The 23469-nt window shown below is 53.4% G+C and overlaps 2 protein-coding genes across 3 annotated transcripts; one reads left to right on the plus strand and one right to left on the minus strand.

Annotated features, from left to right (window-relative positions):
* Positions 1 to 371: 371 nt before the first annotated feature.
* Positions 372 to 15672, minus strand: LOC111141962 (solute carrier family 23 member 3-like). Its single transcript, XM_022494851.1, has 22 exons — positions 15302 to 15672; positions 14343 to 14430; positions 13788 to 13896; positions 13164 to 13245; positions 12881 to 13001; positions 12667 to 12795; positions 12037 to 12098; positions 11550 to 11667; positions 11127 to 11337; positions 8568 to 8696; positions 7721 to 7974; positions 7427 to 7584; positions 7153 to 7250; positions 6869 to 6942; positions 6044 to 6225; positions 5606 to 5729; positions 5336 to 5450; positions 4126 to 4379; positions 3232 to 3337; positions 2758 to 2925; positions 1233 to 1328; positions 372 to 1138 (listed from the first exon to the last, which is right to left on the minus strand). Exons 2-22 carry the CDS (start codon positions 14409 to 14411, stop codon positions 849 to 851), a joined length of 2949 nt encoding a protein of 982 aa, XP_022350559.1. The 5' UTR covers positions 14412 to 14430; positions 15302 to 15672; the 3' UTR covers positions 372 to 848.
* A 232-nt stretch (positions 15673 to 15904) lies between these two features.
* Positions 15905 to 21692, plus strand: LOC111145423 (reticulophagy regulator family member 2). Of its 2 annotated transcripts, XM_022500315.1 has the most exons (10): positions 15905 to 16268; positions 16551 to 16657; positions 17898 to 17928; positions 18278 to 18413; positions 18822 to 18906; positions 19221 to 19364; positions 19521 to 19615; positions 19778 to 19913; positions 20174 to 20472; positions 20578 to 21692. In XM_022500315.1, exons 1-10 carry the CDS (start codon positions 15988 to 15990, stop codon positions 20800 to 20802), a joined length of 1539 nt encoding a protein of 512 aa, XP_022356023.1. In that variant the 5' UTR covers positions 15905 to 15987; the 3' UTR covers positions 20803 to 21692. The 2 variants fall into 2 exon arrangements, with proteins under 2 accessions (XP_022356023.1, XP_022356016.1); XM_022500308.1 differs by having other exon boundaries at positions 15906 to 16268; positions 20174 to 21692.
* Positions 21693 to 23469: the final 1777 nt, after the last annotated feature.

The raw sequence follows: 23469 nt of genomic DNA on the forward strand, positions 1-23469 counted from the left end.
ATCTCTCTGGTCCTCACCAGCGCTCGAACCGTTTCAGAGAGGATCCTTCTTAAATGCATAAATCCCATCTTCTGACCTCATCCTTTCTCCTGTCTTCATTTCTCCTTCCTTTTAGCCCCATATTTATGCTCCATCACCACGGAAAAACTTGAAATCCCTCAACTCATTTTCTGCTTTGCACAATTTATGGTTTTGCTCCAACTGGATACCTGAGCTTGAAATACTCTCCCCGCCCACTTGACACGAGCAAAAATCCTCCTCCCGTCAAGGCCTCCCTTGGTGCTGCTTTTTTCAGAAAGCCTGTGTTTGCCTCTATCCACAATCAGAATTAATTTTTTCTTCCTTTTGGCTTCCATAACATTGTTTTAATCTTTATTACAGGCCGCCTTTACCTTAGATTTTAGTTAGTAATTACATAGGTCTTTATAATGATAGGTTCCTTAAGAGGGCAGGGACCCTATGTTATCCGCATCTGTAGTTCCAGAACCTTGCACATGGAAGGCCTTCAATAAATATTTGTTAAGTGAATGCTGGGGTTTGACCATAGATAGTTCAGATGCAGAATCTCATTCATTCTATCACAGCCCACTAAACCGTGGCCCTTGCCTGGAACGTGGAACAGTTAGGCCTAACTAATTTTTGTTGTTGTTGTTAGGCCTAATTAAGAAAAGGAAAGGCAACACACCTATTGGGAAATGAGACCTTTAGGTGGGCCCATTTCTCATACACACACACACATGCGCAAACACACACCTTCTTCTTAGGAGAAATTAGAACTTGGGAGCTGACTCTCCAGCAAGCTGGGAGATACGGTAAACTAACCAGGGAAGGAGTAGGACTCCCGGTAATCACTGGGACCCAAGTTCTCTGCTAGACTCAGGACACTGCTCCGCAAAGCCAGGCAACAAATCAGCTGTCTCTCCTGGCTCAGAGGGCCCTCCTTCCTCATTCCCATGGTCTTCAGGCAGCGGGCAGAGGCAATGGAGGGGCTGGGGGATACAGATACGCAAGTTTTGGGTGGGGAAAGGAAGCTCATACTCTTTGGCAGCCTTCTCTCTGGACTTCTGAGGCAGCTGAGCCTCTTGGGCAGTGAAAGAAGATTGCAGCCCTTGACCTAGGCCTCGCTCAAGCCTTGTGCCTGCAAAAGAAAGGTTTGTCAGGCTATTGACCTACCCAGGAAGTGAGAACATCCTGGCTCCTCCCCGCTGTGCTGGGGCCTGGCCTCAACTTACCAGGAATGGTGTTCTCTAAAAGGAAGCCCAAGAATCCTGCCAGGAAGATGGGCTCTGTGAGCACCGAGCGCAGTAACACATCCAAGGGGCTCCAGCCTATAGAGGGTTGGGGCCAGGCAGGAAGGGAACTCTGATCCTATGCAGGGTCAATGAGTCTTATATTCCTAGACCTAAGTCTAAGTCTTGGGCTAAGGACAGGTCTTTCTGAACTGTTATCCCATCTTCCTTCACCTTTGTCCCCCTATTCTCTATTTCCCCCCCCCAGGCCCTTCCCACAAGTTCCCAGTCCATCATCCTGTATTCTGAGTATCCACATGCCCTCCAGATAGATCCAGGCTCTCAAAAGTTTGGTATTAGAAGCCCCAGCCATTGGGGTGCTGGGGTGGTTCAGTTGTTTAAGTGGCCGACTCTTAGTTTCAGCTCAAGTCATGATCTCAGGGTCCTGGGATCAAGCCCTCATCAGGCTCCCTGCTCAATGGGGAGTCTGCTTGAGGAATCTCTCTCTTTCTCTCTCTCCCCCTCTGCCCCTCCCCACACTAGTACCCTCTCTCTCTAAAAGAAAAATAAATCTTTAAAATAAATAAATAGATAAATAAAAGCCCCAACCTTACTTTCCGCTTTTTTTTTTTTTTAAGATTTTATTTATTTGAGAGAGAGATTGCACACAAGCAGGCAGAGGGGCAGAGGGAGAGGAAGAAACAGACTTGCTGCTGAGCAGGGAGCCCAATGTGGGGCTCGATCCCAGGGTACTGGGACTGTGACTTGAGCCAAAGGCAGACACTTAACCGACTGAGCCACCCAGGAGCTCCTTACTTCCCACTTCTTACCTTCTATGCTCTAGCCTGGTTTTCTGAACCTCAGTACTACTGACATTTTGGACCAGATAATTCTTTGTTTGAGAGGGCCTGTCCTGTGCCTTGTGGGATATTTAGCAGAACCCCTCTAGCCACTAAATACCAATAACAATCCCCTCTTCTGTTTGTAAGAACCAAAAATGTCTCTGGATTTTGCTGAATATTCCCTGTGGGGCAAAATCCTCCTCAGTTGAGTGCCACTGCTATTGGCTAGGTTGCACTAACAAACTGAGGTATTTGCTGCTCCCCGGAAATACCCTAGGACTTCCTACTTCTAAGTCGTTGTTTATGATGGTTCCCCCACCGGAAATGAGCTTCCTCTCACTAAATATGTTCAAGTCAAACCAGCTCAATGTTACTTTCTCCATAAAATTTAAGTCGGATCATCTCAAACAGAAACTCTCTCTCTTGCTGCCAAGCAACCCAGCTCCTTATCTGAACCTTTCCTGTTACGTCTTCTTTCTTTCACTGGACTGGAACATCTGGAGGCACCTTGTATCCTAAGGGGGTCGTCCGGTGCTCAATAAATATTTGTTAAATGAATGGATGAACTATTTATGCCAAAGCCCAGAAAAGGGTGTGGGACCTGGAGTCTGGAGAGTTCCAAGCCTCCAGTTCTTGCTTTCCCAATCCCGTCCAACTCCCCTTCCCATCTGTCTCCTTTCTCCCACCTGTGCTCAGTAGGACCGGGGCCTCTCGAAGCCATCTTGGCAGCAGCAGGGCCATGAAGATGGAAAAGCCAACAATGAAGACATTCCGCCCAGAGTCAATGTCAGCCAGGTGGAAGCTGGAGAATCCAGCAGACAGAACCACGGCCTGGGTCACCCCAAGGACCCCACCTGTCTCGTAGGGAAGTAGTTAAGGGGGTTGGGAAGGGCTGGAATAGCAGAGAGGATTGCAGGGTGGGGCAGGTGGTGATGGAGATGGACGACCAAAAGGCTCATTTTCCAATGATGCCAGAAGCCCGGTCAAGAGGTCAAGATGTTGGGCGGGGGGAAATGAGGGCAGCGGACACACACAGCTATCAATATGTCAGGGGATGCTGTTCGGAAAGAGAGGTGGCCAGCCACACCCAGCCAGTTGGGCTGTCCTAGGGGCGGGGTGAGTGCTGATTCAATACCAGGCCTGCTGATACATCCACTCACCAAGCACAGGCAGTGGGATGGCGGTGAGGAGCTGGGCCAGTCTCGGGGAGAGCCCAAGCCCCATGCAGAACAGCCCCACCAAGTACACCACTCTTCGAGAGCCAGCCTAGGTGAAGAAGAGATGCCAGAAAACACCACCTCTTCCTCGACTCTCCAAGGGTTTTGCCCAGCTGGTGCATTCTCATCATTTGGATCCCAACTCAAACATGACCCTCCCAAGAAGCACTCTACCTGAAGGCTTCTCCTTTTCTCAACCACTATCCCACTACTACCCTGCTTTGCTTTCTTTTTCTTTTTAAAATATTTTATTTTTAACTTTTATCTGCTTTGTTTTCTTGATAGGACTTATCACTCTGGAATTATCTTACTTTTTCCTTTTTTTCTTTTTAAGATTTTATGTATTTATTTGTCAGAAAGAGAGAGAGAGAGAGAGAGTACAAGCAGGGGGAGCAGCAGGCAGAGAGAAAAGCAGACTCTTCGCTGAACAGGGAGCCTGATGCTGGACTCAGTCCCAGGACCCTGGGACCAAGACCTGAGCTGAAGACAGACGCTTAACCAAGATAGGGAGCCACCCAGGCATCCCTATATTACTCTGTTCCTTAAATTGTCTGCCTCTCCCCCTCTGAAGTACCCAAGAGATCAGGGACTTTATATGACTTGATCTTGCCAGACTCCCAGCCTGAGTACAGTGCCTGAGGCATAGAAGGAATTTGGTGGTGACTTAGTGTCTTCCTCCCACTCCTAGCCCCTTACCACTTCTAGGCACCTCCCTAAATGAGATCATTGATACGGAGTTCCTGACAGAACACTGGACACAGATGGCAACCAGTCAGTGTGAGTCTCCTCCCCTCGCCCACACCTCCAGCTCCCCCACCCCCACCCCCACCCACTTACCTGGATAAGACTCACTGTGCCCACGTTGGGGAAGCTGGAGGCAGTGCCCATAGGGCTCCCCAACAGCCCAGCCAGCACGCTGCCCAGACCCTCCAGGCTCAGCCCGCGACTGCAGGCATGTGGAGGTGGGGATGGCAACTGCAGCAGTCGGCCACACAGGGCATAGCAGCCCAGGGAGCTGGCAGAGGCTGCCAAAGCCATGGAGATGCCCGCAGCCAGAGCCCTGGGTGTCAGCAAGGGCCAGTCCCACTCAGCTGGGGAGGGAGAGAGAGCCACCTTGGGGCCAGACTCAAGTCTGGAGCATCCCCCTGCCTCCAAAGCTCTGTGCCGCAAGAGTCCTCGAGAGCCCATTGTTTTTTAAGATAATGTCTTGGGACAAAACCAACAACCTCAGGATAAAGACTCATCCCTTTGCCACGGTCTACAAAGCTTCAAAGCTTCATTGCTCACGGCAATCTGCTTCACTTCCTTCACTCCAGATACGCTGGCCTTGTTTCAGGCCCTTGAACTTGCTGTGTGGCTGGCTACCACAGGGCCTTTGCATTCTCCCTACCTAGAATGCTCTTCTCCCTTGCCTTCACCCTGTTGGCTGCTACTCATCTCTCACATCTCAGCTCAAAGATCACTTCCTCAAGAATATTTTTCCTGATCTGTCCGATAAAGTCAGATTCTCCATTATAAGCTGTCATTACACAACCTACCTCCCCACTGTGACACATACCACATGCAATTTCACACTTGCTTTGATGACTAATTAGTATCTGCATTCCCCAGCAGACAGAGCTTCATAAGTATAGGTACTGTATCTGTTATATTCATCACCATGTTCCCTATCATATGTCCAGCACAAAATCAGCAATCAACAGACATGTATTAAGTTGACAAATGAATGACATTTGTGCACAATGCCTCAAAAGCAATATTTATACATAGGTCACTGACCCAAATGCCTGTGGAGGGTGGTGGTAACAAATGAATAAATTGGGCAATTGGGTATCAAAAGGGAGTGGTGGGCTTATAGATGTCTCTTAACACGCAACAAAACACCTGTGACGAGGGGCCAGCCCTGACCCTCGGACTGGCAACTCCTCTCCCCTGCGTGTTTTGAGAAAACACAGGATTTAACTCAAATGAAATTCACTCAATCGTGAGTCCGAAGAAATAGACCCTTTATTTGAGTCAGAGAGTGAAGGATGAAGAGGAAACCTACCTGGGTGAGGCAGCCAGACCCATGGCACCTCAGGGGAGGCAGACAGCTCCGGGGGGATGACGCGCAGACCCAGAAGGGCGGAGATGATCCACACACAGGCCGCTGGCATCAGCACCTGAGTGGCAAGACTGAGACAGGAAAGAGCCCCTCCACCCCGAACCTTCCAAGCCAGCCTTGGAGGGGCAGGCAGAAGCCACAGGTAGCAGGCTTAGTAAGCGTTCTATGCCAGTCCTTCTCTCATCAACTGCCCCTCCCCAGACCACCACATACCGAGAGGAGCCGGAAGACGGGAATGGGAGCTTGAGGGGAAGAGTTTGAAGCTGGCCTCCAGGGGCAGGGGGGTAACTGGCAGGAGGCCAGGTGCTGAGAACAGACCACTACAAGCAGGATAAGCCTAGGAGAGAGAAGGAGCTTCAGGAGCAAGAGGAAGCAAGCATCCTGTTGGGGGGGGGGTGGTAATGGAGGTAGGAGTGGTAGAATTCCCTTAAAGGGGTCCCAGAGAAGAGAGGAGGGAGGATACCTTGGTAGGGGGAGGAGGGGTCAGTGGGAGACCAAATTAATCCAGAAAAAGCTCAGGATTCTAAATCCATGAAGGATTGGCCCTGCTCAGACAGCTGCTGAGTTGGGGAGGAGGGTCAGCTGCTCTTCCCACCCCCAGGCCCACACAACCCACTGGTCACCACCCCATGCCTCTCAGGAATTACGTACAGCAAGGCCAGGCCCCAGTGAGTAGAGCAGAAGAGGGCCACCTCCCTGTGGGCAGAGAAGCCTGCCACCATCAGGCTGGGGGCCAGCACCAGAGGTCCACAGTGGGGAAACAAGTGGCCAGGACCCCCCAACAACCCCAGGGTGCCTTGGAGCAGCCCGGATACCACCACAGCCCCAGACACCTGGAGGAGCCAAGAAAAGCACAAAGAGGAAGCATTCTGCTCAATGGAGTTGACCTCAGCCTGGACTACTACTACTTTTTTTTTTTTTTTTTTTTAATTTAAATGCAATTAGCCAACATATGGTATATCATTAGTTTTCGATGTCCTGTTCATTGATTCATTAATTGCATATAACACCCATGGCCCATCACATCATGGTCCCTCCTCCTTAATGCCCATCCCCTAGTTACCCCATCCCCCCAATCCCCCACCCATCACCCCTCCTGAAACCCTCAGTTTGTTTCCCAGAGTCAAGAGTCTCTCATGGTTTGTTTCTTCCCATTCAGTTTTCCCTCTATCCCTCTGCTATGGTCCTCCGTGCTATTTCTTGTATTCCACATATGAATGAAACCATATTATCTTTCTCAGCTTGACTTATTTCACTTAGCAGAATCCCCTCGAGTTCCATCCACATCGATGTAAATGGTAGGTATTGGTCCTTTCTGATGTCAACCTGGACTTCTTATTGAATTCCAAATTCCAGATGTGGGTCTCTGCCTCAGCTCCTACCCCAGACCATCTCAGGCCCCACCAACTAGAAACTAGAACCTCCTCCATCCTGGCAACACGGCAGCTCTCCTCTTCCCCACCCCCAGGCACTCACCTCTCTGAGAGAAGTGTTCCAGAGCCCCAGGCCATGGCAGCCAGACCCCCCACACAGGCGCAGCACAAGGGAGGCTGAGAAAAGTGGGGGGCATGGAGAGGAGAGTGTAAGTGGGACAGAACCCCAGTATTCCACCATCCTACCTGGGGCTCGGCACAGCTCCAAGACTCCAGAGCCTAGCCGTTCCCATCACTGCCCACTCCCCATCCTGCACCCACCTACACCTGGAGGCTCCGACTGGCAGCCCACCCCACCCTCACCCCTTGCCCTTGCTCTGTGCTCACAGTTTCCAGGTGTCTGGATGGCCAGAGGTAGCTTCTGGCTGGTCAGCACCAGAGCAGGGACAAGGAACTCTAAGGATGGAGCCTGGACAAGAGGGAGCCTGTAGAAACAGCAGCCCTGGCAGGTCTAGAAAAGCATGGCAGCCCAAAGAACTTCTCAGGCCTCTCCTACACTCACACAAGTACACACACACCTACACACACACACACCTACACACACACACACACACACACACACACACACCCCTCCCCCTTCTCTCCAGGGAGTTCCCCTCACCTGCTGCCTATCCAGACTTGCAGGGTGGTGGATACACCACAGGAAAAGAGGCTGGAGGCCAAGAGCTGGGCAGGGGAGTATGAGAGCTCTCCCGGGAGGAGACTTCGAAGCAGGAGCAGGTGGGAGGCCCAGAGCAGAGAAGCCAGGACCAAGATATGCTGCAGGGGGAGGAATGGGAAGGGTGGTCTTCAGAAAAGGGTTAGAAATACCTATTTCCGGAGGGTTTCTCATGCCACTCCTACTCCCCCCAAATGCCTCTTCAGTCAGAACCAGCTCTTGCACTTCTGCGCCTACCTGCAGAGCCAGAAGACAGCTGAGGCCCCAGGGAGGAGGCCCACACTGAGAGGCCCAAGGGTGAGAGGAGGGATTTTGTACATCAGGTGGCGGCGGCGGCGGCGGCGGCGGCGGCGGCGGCGGCGGCGGTGGTGGCGGCGGCGGCAGCGGCGGCAGCAGCAGGGGAACCGGGGCATTCTGGGGGCCCGTGGACTGGAGTTGGATGGGGTGGGGGGATGATCGGCTCATGCTGCCCTGCTTGCTTCTTGTCTTGGCTGCCCTGGGCCAGAGTTAAGTAGAGAGTGTAAGAGGTCAGAGTTTGGATGAAGCTAGCTGCCTGGCGTGGGGAGGGGTGAAAGGGTCAGTGAAGCGGAGCAAAGGGATGAGGGATTTGGGGCAGGACAGGTCCTTTCACCTTTGCCCAGCTCTTGTACAAATTCCATCACCCATTAACTGGGGAGCCACATTCTGGACCCCTCCCCCCAAGAATCTCCATCTCAATCCAAGCTCTGCAAAGCAGGATAAGGTGGGGGGAGGGGAGGGAAGAAGACTTATAAAATATTCTGGGCAGGTTTTTCACTGGAGGTTTTTTCCACTGGAAACCCTGAAATTTCCAGTGATTTGGAAAGATCACTGCTACCCCAGTTTTCAACCTTTTCGGGGCCCAGCCCCCAGGGCTGCCTGGGAAGGAAACGCATGGGTAATATCCGTCCCCGGTGCATGGCCACAGTGACCACAACTCCAGACCATTTCCACCCCCAACAGGAAGGAGAAATGAAGGTGATTGATGGTAAGTATTTCCTATGTGAAAGCGGGGGGCCCAGATGAACAAGAAGGCGATGGAATCCACTGCCCTCCTGCTATGTACCATCAACCTGGATGCAGCAGCTATGACGCCAACGGATACCGCTGCTTTCCTGGCCACTGGTGTACCACAAGCTGCGCCACGGCGGGTGACCTGATGTTCCAAAATCATGATCCGGCTCTTGGCAAAGTGCTGCACAAAGCAAAGTCCGGTTTTAATTTACATGTAGGTACATTCCTGGCAAATGGAATCTTTCTCAAAATGTGCAAAAACAATTTGGTGTTTGTGTTAAAAAGGTCTAGGTTTTTGGGGCGCCTGGGTGGCTCCGTGGGTTAAGCCTCTGCCTTCGGCTCAGGTCATGATCTCAGGGTCCTGGGATCAAGCCCTGCATTGGGCTCTCTGCTCAACAGGGAGCCTGCTTCCCTCTCTCTCTCTGCCTACCTCTCTGCCTACTTGTGATCTTTCTCGTTGTCAAATAAAATCTTAAAAAATAAATAAAATCTTAAAAATAAATAAAACCTTAAAAAAAAAGGGTCTAGGTTCAGATAAACAGGCTTTTCATATACGTGAGGTCCTGGGGCAGGGGGTCGTTCAAAAGTTGCCTTGGGAATTCTTCGTAAGGGAGGGGCCTGAAGCTTTCCAGGCTGCTCAGCTGAATGCAGGTTGCATCCCTTCAGTCGTTTACCTCCATCAAAAAAAATGCCCCATGTTTTGAGGTAGTTCCCCTAATGGGCAGTACTACCTGTCCTGGACACCCTGTCCAAGGGCCAGAAAGGTTTTCCTTCTTCCAATGATAACCCAGCCTTGGACTTGTCTTAAGAACACCAACTACCACCATGCGTCCAACCAGACTGGAAGTCAGGATAGAGAGAGGTGTCCTTGGAGCTTCCCAAGGACGCTTCCCTTGACCTCTCAGGATCCACCAGGATAGGGAAGCCCCAGAACTTGTGACAGACAGGGCCCCACCTCAGGCATGGTGGAGTCACCGTCTGTGCCCCACAGCAACCAAGTCAAGCAGCACTAGGGGCCCCAGGGTGCTGGGAGCTGGGTTGAGGGTTAAGTTTGAAATGGGAGTCTAATCATCGAACAACAAGGAAGTTCTTTTTTTTTTTTTAAGATTTTAATTTATTTATTTGACAGACAGAGATCACAAGTAGGCAGAGAGGCAGGCAGAGAGAGAGAGGAGGAAGCAGGCTCCCCGATGAGCAGAGAGCCTGAGGCGGGGCACGATCCCAGGACTCTGGGATCATGACCTGAGTCGAAGGCAGAGGCTTTAACCCACTGAGCCACCCAGGCAACTCCCCCCCTTTTTTTTTAAGATTTATTTGGGAGAGAGAATCTCAAGCAGATTCCCCACTGATCATGGAGCCGGACGTGGGGCTCAATCTCATAAGCCTGAGGTCATGACTGAGCCGGACCAAGAGCAGGCTGACAACCCACTGAGCCACCCAGGCGTCTCTCAAACAGGTAAGTTCTAAAATGGGTTTCCGGGAGAATGAATTGCAAGATGACGGGCTCAGGAAGTAGAAAGGCTTAGAATCCAGATATGGGGTGGGGGAGGAGGGATTCTTCCAGGGCTGCGGCAGAATTAAGAATCCAGGCCATGCAACTGACACTGTTTATTGAAATCTCAGTTCTACAAAAGCGTGAAAAACCCAGATACAAAGCAGTGGCCAGAGTGGCCTGTGAAAAGAACACCCAGGAGAAGAACAGGAAGAGAGTGAAGGCCAGGAGGAAGGTAGTAAGAAGAGGCTGGAAGACAAAAGGGTGAGGCTGAAGATGTCAGTAGTCCCTGGTTCCTTTAGGCCACATCCAGGGGATGGGTGTGGAGAGGGTTTCCCACCTCCCCCTGCCTTCCCTTGGCAGATCCCACCTTGGCCCTATCCGTCCCTGGCTCTCCTGCTTCAGGGACATCACACAGGCTGCCAGTCAACATCCCCTCCCTCCCTCACCCCACTTTCCCCTTCCTTCCTAGGGAACTCAACAGCAAGTCTAGAACCCAGGGAGGTAGAGAGATGGGGGCTTCTCTGGCTGGTTGTGACATGGCCCTGGCCCCCAAGCCAAAGCTTCCCCTGGTACCCTCACCACCCTGGGCAAGCAGCCAGCCGCTGAGGTCTAGGAGAGTGAGTGACCTTCAGTCTTTCTGCCCCACAACCCCTTAAGCTCCATCACCTAGAAGGACAGGGACCAGCCGAGGACCCAGAGAGGCGGAGAGGATCTAAATCAAGCTTTGCCCCTCCAGGTTCTCAAGGACTCCCAGATCCTCTTAATGTATTCCTTAGAGGCCTGCCTAGCCTGGGAAAATGAAAGACTTGAGACGGGCTAGCTCCATGACACTGAAGAGGGAACACTGCTGGGGCTGGGGGAGCAGCAGGGGCACTGGGCTCCAGGGCCAGGGTGGAGCCAGGCCATGGGAGTGGTACCCGGCTTTGGGGGGCCCAGTGGGAACTGTATGGTTCACGTGGTGGCAGGCATGGCAGCTTGGGGAGTCTCTCTGCAGCTTCCGGCAAAGGGGACAATTCTGGAGAAGAGCGGAAGGGGAAGGCGGGTCTGGGGGAGGCACTGATGGAGGAGTCAGTGAGGTCAGGAGACTGCCCCACAGTGAATGCAGCCCTGCGTCACCTTCTTGGCCACTGGAGATGTTAATAGGACATGGCAGGCACTGCGGCACGGAAGGTGTGCAGGGTTCCAAGAGGCTCCTGGAGGCCAGTCCAAGGTCTGGAGGGCCTGGTGAGGGGCTGCAGGACAGGCCCAAGGACTGGTGAATTACAGCCACTGAGGCCACTGCCAAGGCCACACTGCTCACATATGCCATGGCCAACAGGCAGGACAGCTGCAGGAAAGTAAGAAGAGTCAGTGCCCAAACACCCTTCCCCCAAAACCTGCTCTGTCTTTAAAGTGCCCACCCCTTACCTTGTCTGCTCAAGTCAGAGCTCTCTTTCACCATCTACTCTCAAACCCCATCTCCTGAGGCCTTCGGCATTTGCTCATCCCGCCCTACACACCAGCCCACACCCGGCCCCTGTCTTTCCCAACGCTCCTCACCTTTGCCAGGCGCTGGCAGAGGGAGCCCAGGGCCAACTGCCAAGCCGGCTGCTCCAGCAGCACACACAGGTCTGTGTAGGTGTACCAGCCCCGCCGCCGCCCCTGCTGCGCAGCCACACTGTGGGCAGGGGAGGAAGACAGAGGGCATCTACACCCCTTCCGCAGCTGGCCCAGTGGTGGCCTCATTCCCCTGGGCAGCCACCAGGACACGCAGAGTAACCTATTACACGTGCACATTCCTAGCCTACCTGTCCATCCAGGAGCTGAGCACGACACTAAGATCTGTATTTAAATAAGCGCCTCCCACCATCCCCAAGGTGATTACAAAGAGGGCAGACAGGTTTAGGAACCACTGCCTTGAGCACTTCTCTTTCCTGTCTCATCCCTCCCCCCTCCAGTTACGCAGACCCCCCCCCCACCGTCGACTTATGATTGAGGTCTAACCCCTCAAATCCCTTGAGCCCCTCTGCCCAACTCTAGAACCTACCAGCTCTCCAGCCAGCTCAGCACCTCAAAGATCTCCCGAGGGTCAGTGTAGAGACGCCAATCCTACGGGTAGGAAGACAAGGGCACCGAGCAAGCTCAGCGATGAGCCGTCACTTAACAACCAGGACCACGGCACCAGCTACAAGCACTGCTCCCGCAGACACTGACTTGGCACTTCCCAGGCACTACACACTGTTCTGAGAGCTTTTATATATTAACTCATTTAACACCACATTATCTGGTTTCACAGGGCATCCTCCGTTAAGGGAAAAGAGAGAAAATAATCCTAAGACTGTGCTGTAGGGAACTCAGAGTCAGGAGGCAGAAGAAGTCTGGATACAAATAATCAGAACCCCATGAGATAAGCTCTGACTCAGAGTGTAACATGTAGGGCCTGAGGAACTGGGGGGCGGCAGCTGCTCCATTTCTGGCCTCACCATGCCAGGAACCTCCAAAGGCTGTGGCTGGTCCAGAAGGGTGGGAAGGGAAGCCACTAATAAGGAAAGACACAAGGAGAAGAGGCAAAAAGAGAAACAAAGAAACTACAGAACGCTGACAGAGAAAAGCAGAGGATGAAAGGAACATAAGAAGAGCTCAGAGGAACTGAGTGAGAGACACAATGGCCACTCACCATGGCACTCAGAAAGCCCCGCTCCAGGGCGTTGAGAGTGGGCACCGCCACACCCCCTGCAGCTCCCCATTCATCGTTGAATACCTCCTCCTCCTCCCCTTCGTCATAGAGGTACTTACTGGCCACCATCTGCAAAGGAACCAGAAGTGGAGTGGAAAGAGCTGGCGCCCAGCTCCCAGCTCACCAGGGAGATGAAGAGGATGGGGCGTCCTACCATGGAGATCAGGAACAAGTCAGAAGATGAAACGTGCTGTAGGTAGTCGGGGTTTCGATGCCGGAGCCGCTCGATGTACACCAGGGCAAGCATCATAGCACATGGGGAGATGCACGCCTCCCTGTGTGATGGAAAGGATCCCTAATTAATCCCAAGGGTCTTTCCACTCTCACCTCTCAGGATGCGCATCCCTGGGTCTTTACATCTTCTCTTTAGGCATAACCATTTCCCTCTCTTTAAGACCCAAACACTCTCATCCCGTCCCCCTCAATTCCAGGCTCACCGGGACACATGAGCTACGTATTTCTTCTGGAGTCGGCGAATCGGGCTGGGGGCCGCCTTCTGGAGCAGTTCCACGGCAATGTCTGCAGGAGGCAGAAGGAAGCCAGAGTAGGCAAACAACTCCTCCCTTACCACCCTGCCACCCCCCAACACACCCAGTTTCCACTGCTATCAGCAGAAAACTCTGATCTGTATGATCTGAGCCTCAGAGACAGGACCACAGTAACAATGTAGATCAAATTCTCCCATGCTGAGACAAAGGGCCCATTCTACATGTGAATTTCAGCTCCTTCCAGCAGGGAGGCTTATTTCTGGATCATCTGAAGAAATTACCTAGATTTGTCTTTTGCCCCACTCATCTGAAAAATAAACACACCCTGTGAATTTGGGATACATATATGTGTCTCATATACAAATCAAGAAGAATATAAATTTGTAAGACAGCACTGTTTTCTACTCATCTAGACTGAAATAATGTGAAATGGAAAGCCAGTCCTTATACCAGGTACCAATAAGTTAGCACTGGCCACACGGTGTAGCTCATGAGGTACACACCTGCCCATTTTGGTGACTGCTGACAAGCCCATCTTCAGGCTTCTCACTTGTCCAATCACGCAACACTAACCTGCCACAGGGCTGGAGAGTTCCTCCAAGCTGCAGTCAGCTTCCCAGTCCCAGCCATAGTACAGTCTCCTTCGGATCCGAGCACTCAGTTTCTGGTGCCCGGGGAGGAACTGAAACGGCAGGTGTTGGAGGATGAAAGGCAGGCAACGATAGAGATCCTGGCTCAGGGTGAAGTGGGGTGCGGGGCAGCAGGCTCACCTCACTGCTAGTGGGGCCCACGCCCTAACCCGCCCCGTTGTTCGGGTTATATGCCAAGGGCAGCCTATCACAAATGGCAGAGAGGAGGGCAGGAATCCTCCGCCACTGACTGCTACGCAGGAGAGTTCCTCCGTGCAGGTCCCGGCTGGCTAACCCTATCTCCATTCCTCTACCCCGCGGCTCTCCCTCGGAGCCCAAGGAGCCGGCGCCTCGAGTAGGCAAGGCTCGAGCGGCTGCCGCCTGGCTTCCGGACCCAGCGGTCAGGCGAGGTGGCAGCCCCACTCGGGTACCCAGGGGAGCGCCCGCGGTCCGAGCTCAAGCACCGACAGGCCGCGGAGGGGGCGGGCCGCCCTCTCACCGTGAAGTCCTGGAAGCCGGTGAGGGAAAAGGTGCCTTCTTCGTCCAGCAGTATCCCGGCCAGGTCCATCGCGCCGCCACTCGCCGCCCTGCGAACGTGGAAGGGGACGCGTGGTGAGGAAGCCGCCGCCGAGCCCTCGCCTGCGCGCCGTGCTCCCCAGCGCAGACCGCCGCCCTTGGCCAGCGCAGCCCCCGGTCCTCGCGCCGGCGGCGGCAGGCGGGGCCGGGCTGGCGGGCGCCTCTTCCTGTTCCGCCCCGGGCGGGGCTCCCGGCTCCGAGATCCGGGCTCCGGGAGCGGGCCTCTGGGGCTCGGGGCGCTCACCTCACCCAGTGCGGAGTAGACCCGGCTGCGAGGCGCGTGCAGCGAGTCTAACCCGCCGCGCGTCGGCCTCGCGTTTACTAGCCGCGGGGGTGTCGCCGGAGACTCAGCGCCCGGCACTTCCTGCCCCCCTGCTGGGCCCAGCCGCCAGCACCGACCCCCACGGACGAGCTGGGCTCGCCTTCCTCCTGGTCGCCCCGAGCCCGGGCGAGTCCCAGAGCTAAGCCCCAGCGTGTCCTCGTCTGGGTAACAGGAACAATTCCCGGAGAACCATGCGAGGATGAACGAGCCCGACTGACCCTTTCGTAGCAAAGCAGATAATAATAAAACCAAAATGCAAGATGAGTGGCTGCTGAATGTTTTGAAAAAGGTACACACACAGAACAATGTACATACAAAACATCGGAAAGAATACAGAAAAAAACAGTGGGTGCACTGTGGTCAAGGTGGCAGAGAAACTTTGCTGTATACCTTCCTTTCACTAGTTTGAATTCTACACCCAATTACGTATTTTGTGGGGTTACTGCAGAAATTAAATGATCACAAGTGATCATAAAGCACCTGGTACGTTGTAAGCCTCAATAAATGGTATTATGCTCCCTCAAATAAACATCTGAACAGGATTCTATTTTTAAACTCACCCCGCAACCCCGATCTCCTGTTTGAGCAAGGGATTGGAAAGAGTTCCAATACGCGCTGGCAGTAAAGTTTACGGAAGGGGATGAGGAGGAAACAACTTTTTTAAGTAGGTGAAGCTGTTTTTGAGTCGGTCGAGTCACGCGCTGGTGTTTCTTTATCCGCTGAGGGGAGGGAACTGGGAGGACCAGTAAATCAAGGGCTGAGTAATGGGACGGCCACCGCCCTTCCCAAGCAGAAGCAGATCCTACCCGCGACACTAGGCATTTGGAAGCCCACTTCCTGCCCCTTCGGTCGGCATCACATCGGGAGTATCGACTCCCTAGGCGCCCTGCCTATACAGGGAGAAGAAAACGGGCCACAGTGCGGAAACGCGGAGATACAGTCCTCCGAGCCCCACCGACGAGAGTGCTGTAACAACCAGACGGAGACTCCCGACTCCAGCAGCCACAACACGCACCTGCGCAGAAGCAGGCGCCCGGGTAGCCTCCAGCGCGCAGGCGCGGACCGCCCCATCCCGGCGGTTAGGGTGCGTCACGTGACGGGCTCCTCGGTCCGCCGTCACGTGACGTGCCTCGGCGGCCTAGGCTGCGCTCTCCGCAGCGTGCGCCCCCTTCCGCCTGACGCGCCCCCGGCGGCGGCCGCGCAGCCCTGGCTCCTCGCGGGCTCGGGCGGCGGCTGCGACGGGGCCATGGCGAGCGGCGGTGGCGGTGGTAACACCGGCGCGGGTGGAGGCCCGGGGTTGGGCCTGAGCCTCGGCCTGGGCCTGGGTCTGAGCCTAGGCATGGGAGAGGCAACCGGCGAGGCGGAGGAGGAGGCGGCCACGGCCGAGGCGGTGGGCCGCCTGGCCACGACGCTGTGGCTGCGGCTCCGCGGCTGGGAGGCGGTGCTGGCGGCAGCGCAGCGGCTGCTGGTGTGGGAGAAACCGCTGCACAGCCTGGTCACGGCGGCCGCTCTCAACGGCCTCTTCTGGTAACGGCCGCGGAGGAGGAGGGGGCGGGGCCGGACAGCGCGGGCGAGCGGGGCGGGAGGGGCCCGGAGCACCATTCACGGTCCCAGGGTTGACACCTGCCCTGGTGGAATGACCCCCTTCCCCCGGCTGTTGTCCTTCAAGGTTGCCCCATTCCTCTATCTCGGGTCTCGAGTTAGGCCTGGAGGTTCCCGTTCCCCCATCAGTGGGCGCTTTTCCGCCTTTGGCGATGGATGCGGGAGCCTCTTACCCACTCACCGCCGAGGTGCCTGTTTCTTCCTAAGGTTGCTGTCTTCGTCGTCCCTCCGGCCCTTCTTCCTACTCAGCGTCTCTCTTTTGGCCTATTTTCTGCTCGATCTCTGGCAGCCTCGCTTCTTCCCTGACATCTCAGGTGAGTGTTAACTTCATTCAGCAAGCCCTATCGTGCACTTGCTTTGTGCCTGACCCCGCTGGATGGGCTGAAAGGGGAAGGAAATTGGACAGCAGGCAGTCAGCTCCCAGGCACCACCACTTCCCCAGTCCCGAAATGGAGAATTTCCCTATTAAATCAGTGTTAAGTGAGTGTAGTAGTTAAAGAGTGTGGACTGTAGAGCTACATTACCTGGGTTCTGTTGCTTGTTCTGCCATTTGCCATGCATGTGACCTTGTAAGAACCACTCAGTTTCTGTTAACCTCAGTTTTCTCTGTTATGAAACAAGGAGGATAAAATTTACTAAACAAGGAGATGAAGACTGAATGAGTTAATACTGTTATGTTTGTGGTAGAGTTTTTCGTGTTACAGGGATCACAGAAGTATTAGGTTCTGTTTTGTTGTTATCCGTGGGTCTACTAAATAGGTGTTCTAGGAGCAATTAGATGTCGGGCTGTGTGAGCTGCTTGGGATGTAAACATGAATAAAACGTGTTTGAAAAGAGTGAAGTTTGGAGTGCTTGACTGGCTCAGTTGGTAGAGCGTGGGACTCTTGATCTTGGGGTTGTAAGTTTGCACCCCATCTTGAGTATAAAGGTTACTTAAAAATAATAAAATATTTGAAGAGAAGAGAGGAGTTTAAAGAAGGAAACAGGGGTGCCTGGGAGGCTCACTGGGTTAAGCCTCTGCCTTCGGCTCAGGTCATGAGGCCAGGGTCCTGGGATCAAGCCCCGCATCGGGCTCTCTGCTCAGCAGGGAGCCTGCTTCCTCCTCTCTCTCTGCCTGCCTCTCTGCTTACTTGTGATCTGTGTCTGTCAAATAAATAAATAAAATCTTGGGGCGCCTGGGTGGCTCAGTGGGTTAAGCCGCTGCCTTCGGCTCAGGTCATGATCTCAGAGTCCTGGGATCGAGCCCCGCATCGGGCTCTCTGCTCAGCAGGAAGCCTGTTTCCTCCCCTCTCTCTGCCTGCCTCTCTGCCTACTTGTGATGTCTCTGTCAAATAAATAAATAAAATCTTTAAAATAAATAAATAAATAAATAAATAAAATCTTAAAAAAAAAAAACAGACATACAAGTACAAACAACCATAACGATGTAATTTTTTCTGCAACTGCCATCTGAAGAAAGTGCTCTGGGAATGCAGAGGAGGGGCAGCTATTCCTGCCCCGGGGAGTGTCTCCCAGAGCCCTACCGCTCAACTAGTTCCCCTCCTCTCTTTATAGCATCATCTCCAGAGGAGCCACACTCTGACAGGTGAGTGCAGGCCACCTCTTGAAGACAAATACCCAAACCTTGTCTTGCTTTGGTGCCAGTGTCACCACGGTGCACAGCAGCTTCTGCAGGCACAGACCCCAGCGTAGCAAATGGACCGGCGACAAGTTTGGTCCTGGGTTCCTGTTTATGTGTTTGGGTGCCTACTCCTTTCCAGGGCAGAGGGTTGGAAACTCTTGGTTTTGCTTCCCCAAGATCAGGACAGCCTCCCTTTGGGAGGTGGGGTTGTCCGCTCGTTCAGAGTGAAGATCTCATTGGCATTCTCAGAGGGATTTGAGTGCCTAGGAAGCTGGTGTCTGAGGCCTCCAGGGGTCATGTCATGTCTCCCCAGTGAGGGTGCGGGGTCAGGCGCCCGGCCGCACCTGCTGAGTGTGCCCGAGTTGTGCAGATACCTGGCTGAGAGCTGGCTCACCTTCCAGATTCACCTGCAGGAGCTGCTGCAGTACAAGAGGCAGAATCCAGCTCAGGTAATCTCCATGCCCTAGAACAGTTTCCTGCACTGTGGGGAAGTGGAGGCGGGTGGGAGGCGGGGAGGGGTAATGTGAAATCCCTGGCTGGACACTGAAGGAAGAGGGCTGGAGCCTTTCTGAGGCAGCATTCACCGGTGGTAGCTTGGTGTAGAAGTAGTCTCATTTCAGGGAAGACGCGTTTGATGTGCTTACACTGTTTCTTGTCAGGGCAGAACAGTTTGCATTTTAGGTTTTGGTGATGTCTAGTGTAAACTTCTCGAACTGGTGGTCTTGGGCATCCTCTTGACTAGACTGGATGCCTGCATCCTGAGAAGGCGTACACCCCTCCTTCTATCAGCTGAGCAGCAGTTTCTTGCCCAGATGAGTAGGGCATATTCCTTTTAGATCCTCTGCTCTTCTCTGCAGTTCTGTGCTCGAGTTTGTTCTGGCTGTGCTGTGCTGGCTGTGCTGGGGCACTATGTTCCGGGGATTATGATTTCCTACATTATCTGTGAGTAGGGTTTAACCCCTGCCTTTCTTGAAGCCCTTTTCTTCTCTCTTACTGGACTGAATCAAAGAGACTGACTCTAAGGGAGGGTGGTGCTCTCTCTCTCTGTTTGGTTATCCATTTACGGAGATCTCCAGGGGGTGCTGGTGTGTTAGTAATAGCGCAAGAGTCATCTGGGGAGGAGAGTAGTAGATGTGGAGGGAAGAGGTTGGTACAGCCTCCAGAAAGCCTTCAGCCTTTTCTTTTTGGGAACCGATTAAATGGGGGCCCTTATGAAATGGACTTCAGGAGCTGTGAGTGAACCCTCTGCCCCCTAGTGCTGAGCATCCTGTTGTGGCCCCTGGTGGTTTACCATGAGCTGATCCAGAGGATGTACACCCGCCTGGAGCCCCTGCTCATGCAGTTGGACTACAGCATGAAGGCAGAAGCTGACGCCCTGCATCACAAACACGATAAGAAGAGTAAGGGGCTCCCATACCCAGGAGGGGTCCTGCGAGGGGGGCGTTGGGGGCATGGCTCATGAAGTGTCCTGGAACTTACTTTCCAGTTTCTGGGCTGTGTTCATCCCCCACCACTGTCTCTGCTTGGTCGCTGACCTGCTGTTCTCGTTTCTCTAGAGCGTCAGGGGAAGAACGCACCCCCCGGAGGTGATGAGCCGCTGGCGGAGACAGAGAGCGAAAGCGAAGCAGAACTGGCCGGCTTCTCCCCGATGGTGAGGTCCAAGGGAGATGGGGTGTCAAATAGAAGGTTGGAGGAGAATCTGCATTGGAGCAGCTTCTCCTCAAGGGGGTGGGAGTCGGTGGCTGGGGGGGTGCTTTTGAAAAATTCTGTCTTTTATCTTTTCACCTGTTGTGTCATTTGGGTCCTCCTGCAGGTGGATGTGAAGAAAACAGCATTGGCTTTGGCCATTACAGACTCAGAGCTGTCAGACGAGGAGGCTTCTATCTTGGAGAGTGGTGGCTTCTCTGTATCCCGGGCCACAACTCCACAGCTAACTGATGTCTCCGAGGGTATGAGAAGCCCTTTGCCCTTCAAATCTTCCTGTTCTTTGTTGTGGTTATTAGCTGTGCTCTCTGGTTGTCACTCCCATAAATGTTTTTTTTCTGGGAACTGATCCTCTGATGTGACTTCAACTTCTAAAAGACTTTAAGATCCAAGGCCTGGTCCAGTATTCCATGTCCTGAGTCTCCTCCTTGAACTAATTGCCTGTTGGGATGGTTCAGAACAGCAGGCCCATCCACCCATTCCTGACCCTTTGTTTCCTGCACAGATTTGGACCAGCAGAGCCTGCCGAGTGAGCCAGAGGAGGCCCTGAGCCGGGAGCTGGGGGAAGGAGAGGAGACAGAGCCAGCCCCTCCTGCTGAAGACCTGCTGGGGCTCCCTCAGGCCCTCTCAAGGCAAGATCTGGACTCGGAGGAGGAGGAGGAAGATGTAGTAGGCGAGGAAACCTTGCTTCGGCTCTCGTCCCCCCTTCACTTTGTGAACACGCACTTCAATGGGGCGGGCTCTCCCACAGATGGGGCGAAGCTCTCCCCTGGAGGACCGGTGGAGACACTGAGCCCGGAGGCAGTGAGTGGTGACCTTACCACTGCACCGAGCACCTTGTCACCCTTACTTTGCCTTGCTGAAAGTGATCCGGTCCCCTCCCCCTCAGTGCTCCCACCTCTTCCCCAGGACTTGCCCCAGCCCCTTCCTGCCCCTGAGGAAGAGGAGGCGCTCACCACTGAGGACTTCGAATTGCTGGATCAGGGGGAGCTGGAACAGCTGAATGCTGAGCTGGGTTTGGGGCCAGAGACACCCTCAGAGCCCCCTGATGCTCCGCCCCCTGCATCCCTAGGGCCCGACACCCTGTCTCTGGTACAGTCAGACCAAGAGGCTCAGGCCGTGGCAGAGCCATGAGCCGTGGGGGAAGGAGTTGCAGGCACAGTAGGGTTTCCTGGCTAGGGGCGTCACTGTTTCCTCTTCCCTGCTCTAGGGAGAGGTCATGCGTGGGGAAGCTGGCTGTCAGATGGTAGCCAGTCCACCCTCTGCCTGCCTGCCTGCCTGCTGTCCCAGGGCCTGGTATGGTGCCCGTGCCTGGGACTGGTTTTAAGTTTGTAAATAATTTTACACTTGGGTTAGTGGATGTGAACAGGGCTAGGGAAGTCCTTCCCACAACCTGCACTTGCCTCCCTGCCTCATCTCTCTTCTCATTCCACTATGCTTCAAGCCCTGGTGGTCTGTCCCTTTCTTTTTTCCTCCTATCCTCAGGGACCTGTGCTGCTCTGTCCTCGTGTCCCACTGGTGGTTTAGTTTGGGCACTTTATCATTATCTCCTGTTCCATGTTTCCCTCTGCTTTATTTCCTGGCTGTGTCCTGTCCTCAGCAGCTCAATCCCCACTCTTGGCCAGCTCCTCCTTCCCAGCAGGCCTTGGCTAAGCTTTTGGGAGGCCCCTGTCTGGGTGGTACAGACTAACGCCGGGGTGGTGGGTCAGGCCAGTGGTGATGCGCTCAGGCCACTGTCACCCATGTCCGCTCTGCTGCGCCGGTGTCCTAGTTCAACATGGCCTTCCCTGATGAGGGGGAGAGCAGGAGTCCCACAGCATGTGCGCCAGCGCTGCGTTAGTGAGCAGGAGCTCTGTCCTGTTGGAACAAAGGGCTTTCCTACTATCCTAGGAAGGAATAAAGAGACTGCTCTCTGGGGGCCACGGATGGTCCCAGTGTGATGGGACCCCCTGTTAGGGTCAGGAGGTGGACGGTAACATCTGTGCGGGTGTTGACTGGAAAAATAAAGTGTTGATTGGCTAGAACTGCTGCCTCCCTCCCTCCCTCCCTCCCTCACTGGGAGCTACCTCCCACACTGCTCTGTTCCCTCCTCACTGCTCCCAGTGTCCCCAGCTCCCTCGCTCCTGGTGACAGACTTACCTTGGTGCAAAAAAAGGCCAGAAGCAAGCATTACCCCAACAGTCCCAACTTGCCCCTAGTCCTCTTCCCTGACAGTGTGATACTTTTAGTGAGATTTAGCATGTGTGAATAAAGTATATGCAGGAGGAAACTGCCTCGTCTTCCCAGTTGGTAGAAATTGAGGGCCGAAACAATTGTTTACAAGCCTGTCTACAACGTCCTCAGAAGTCCTTACCTATCCACATGTTACCGATTTGCTCCCTCGGCATGATTTGTCTATCCTGGGGACCCAAACACGTAGGACCTAATGCCCATATCAAAGCTGATTTGAGGCTGAGGTACACTGAAGGAATAGTATCTCACACTAACTGAAGGCGTAATATGTGCTCAGCACTCTTCTGATGTTTTGTGGGTTTGTTTGTTTTTAGAGTGCGCTGGGATGGCGGAGCTGCAGGGGGAGGGGGTGGGGGACTGCAGGGACAGGGTGGAGGAAAGAATCTCAGGCCCACTGTTCTGAGCACGGAGTCTGACTGGGCTCTATCTCAGGACCCTCCAACCATGACCCGAGCTGAAACCAAGAGTTGGACCCCTAACCGACTGAGCCACCCAGGCAGCCCAGTGACTTATATTTTAGTAAGTCACGTTTTTCCTCATAATCTTGAGATACGTACTATTTGTAACTCCATTTTACAGACGAGTTCACTTCCCTGAAGGCCACAGTCCTAGTAAGTAATGGAGTCAGGATCTAGACGTCAAGCTGTTTGGCTCCAGCAGTCGCGCTGGAACGGGAAGCCCCTGTCCGTTGAAAGGGCACAAATGGGAAGATGTCCAAGGACTTGGGAGCCATAGAGAGCCAATCTACTATCTCAGCTTCACAGCTAAGCAGTCCTTGCTCTTTGTGGGGAAGAACAATATTAGAGAGAACCCTGACCTGAGCAGAGGGCCTCTTCTGCCTTCAGCTGGGGGGACTGTCTTGCTGCCTGACTTTGGGGGTTGACTCATATGCTGTGTCTCTCCTAAGTGTGTGGGGACATTTTCCTTCTCTTTTATTTCACCTTTGCCTGGGAGATCATCTGTTAGAGTTGACTGAGGCCCTGCCCTCTGCTTCTAAGGAACATGAACTTTTAATCATCTGGAGGTTTCAGAAGGGAATAGGAAAACAGTTCTAATCCACAAATAGGAAATTGAAGAAAAATAGAACCAACTGGCTGCCATACGTCTCACCTTTAACCCATCTCCTTCTTAAGCTTACAGTCTGAAGATGAAGCCAGAAGTCTCAGTTGGATCAAAACATTCATCATAGATTAAGAGTTCCATGAGGGTCAAATCTGGGCATTCACCTTGGTCTGATGGTTCTTACATGTTTATCTACAGTGTTTTTTTCTTCATTAACAGGTGTCCTGGATATTTTCTGCCCCTTGATGAAAGGGACAAGAAAACTTTTCCTATGAGTGAAAGAAAAATGAGCAGAAATGTGAAACCTACAATTTAGGCTAAACAAAAATCACCTGTAGAGTACAGGCTGGGGCAAGAAGAGTGGGTTATATTTACACTGGAGGGAAGGGCCGTGCGCTCTAGTTACCTAGACATTCCAATAGCTAATAGTGTAAGGTGGCTGGCCATAAACTAAATTTTAGGCTGCATTACTGGAAATACCGTCTCTGAAGCAAGAGAGGTAATACT

Source organism: Enhydra lutris, unplaced genomic scaffold, assembly GCF_002288905.1.
Source record: "Enhydra lutris kenyoni isolate GAN:26980312 unplaced genomic scaffold, ASM228890v2 scaffoldscaffold1, whole genome shotgun sequence".
Taxonomy (NCBI): Eukaryota; Metazoa; Chordata; class Mammalia; order Carnivora; family Mustelidae; genus Enhydra; species Enhydra lutris.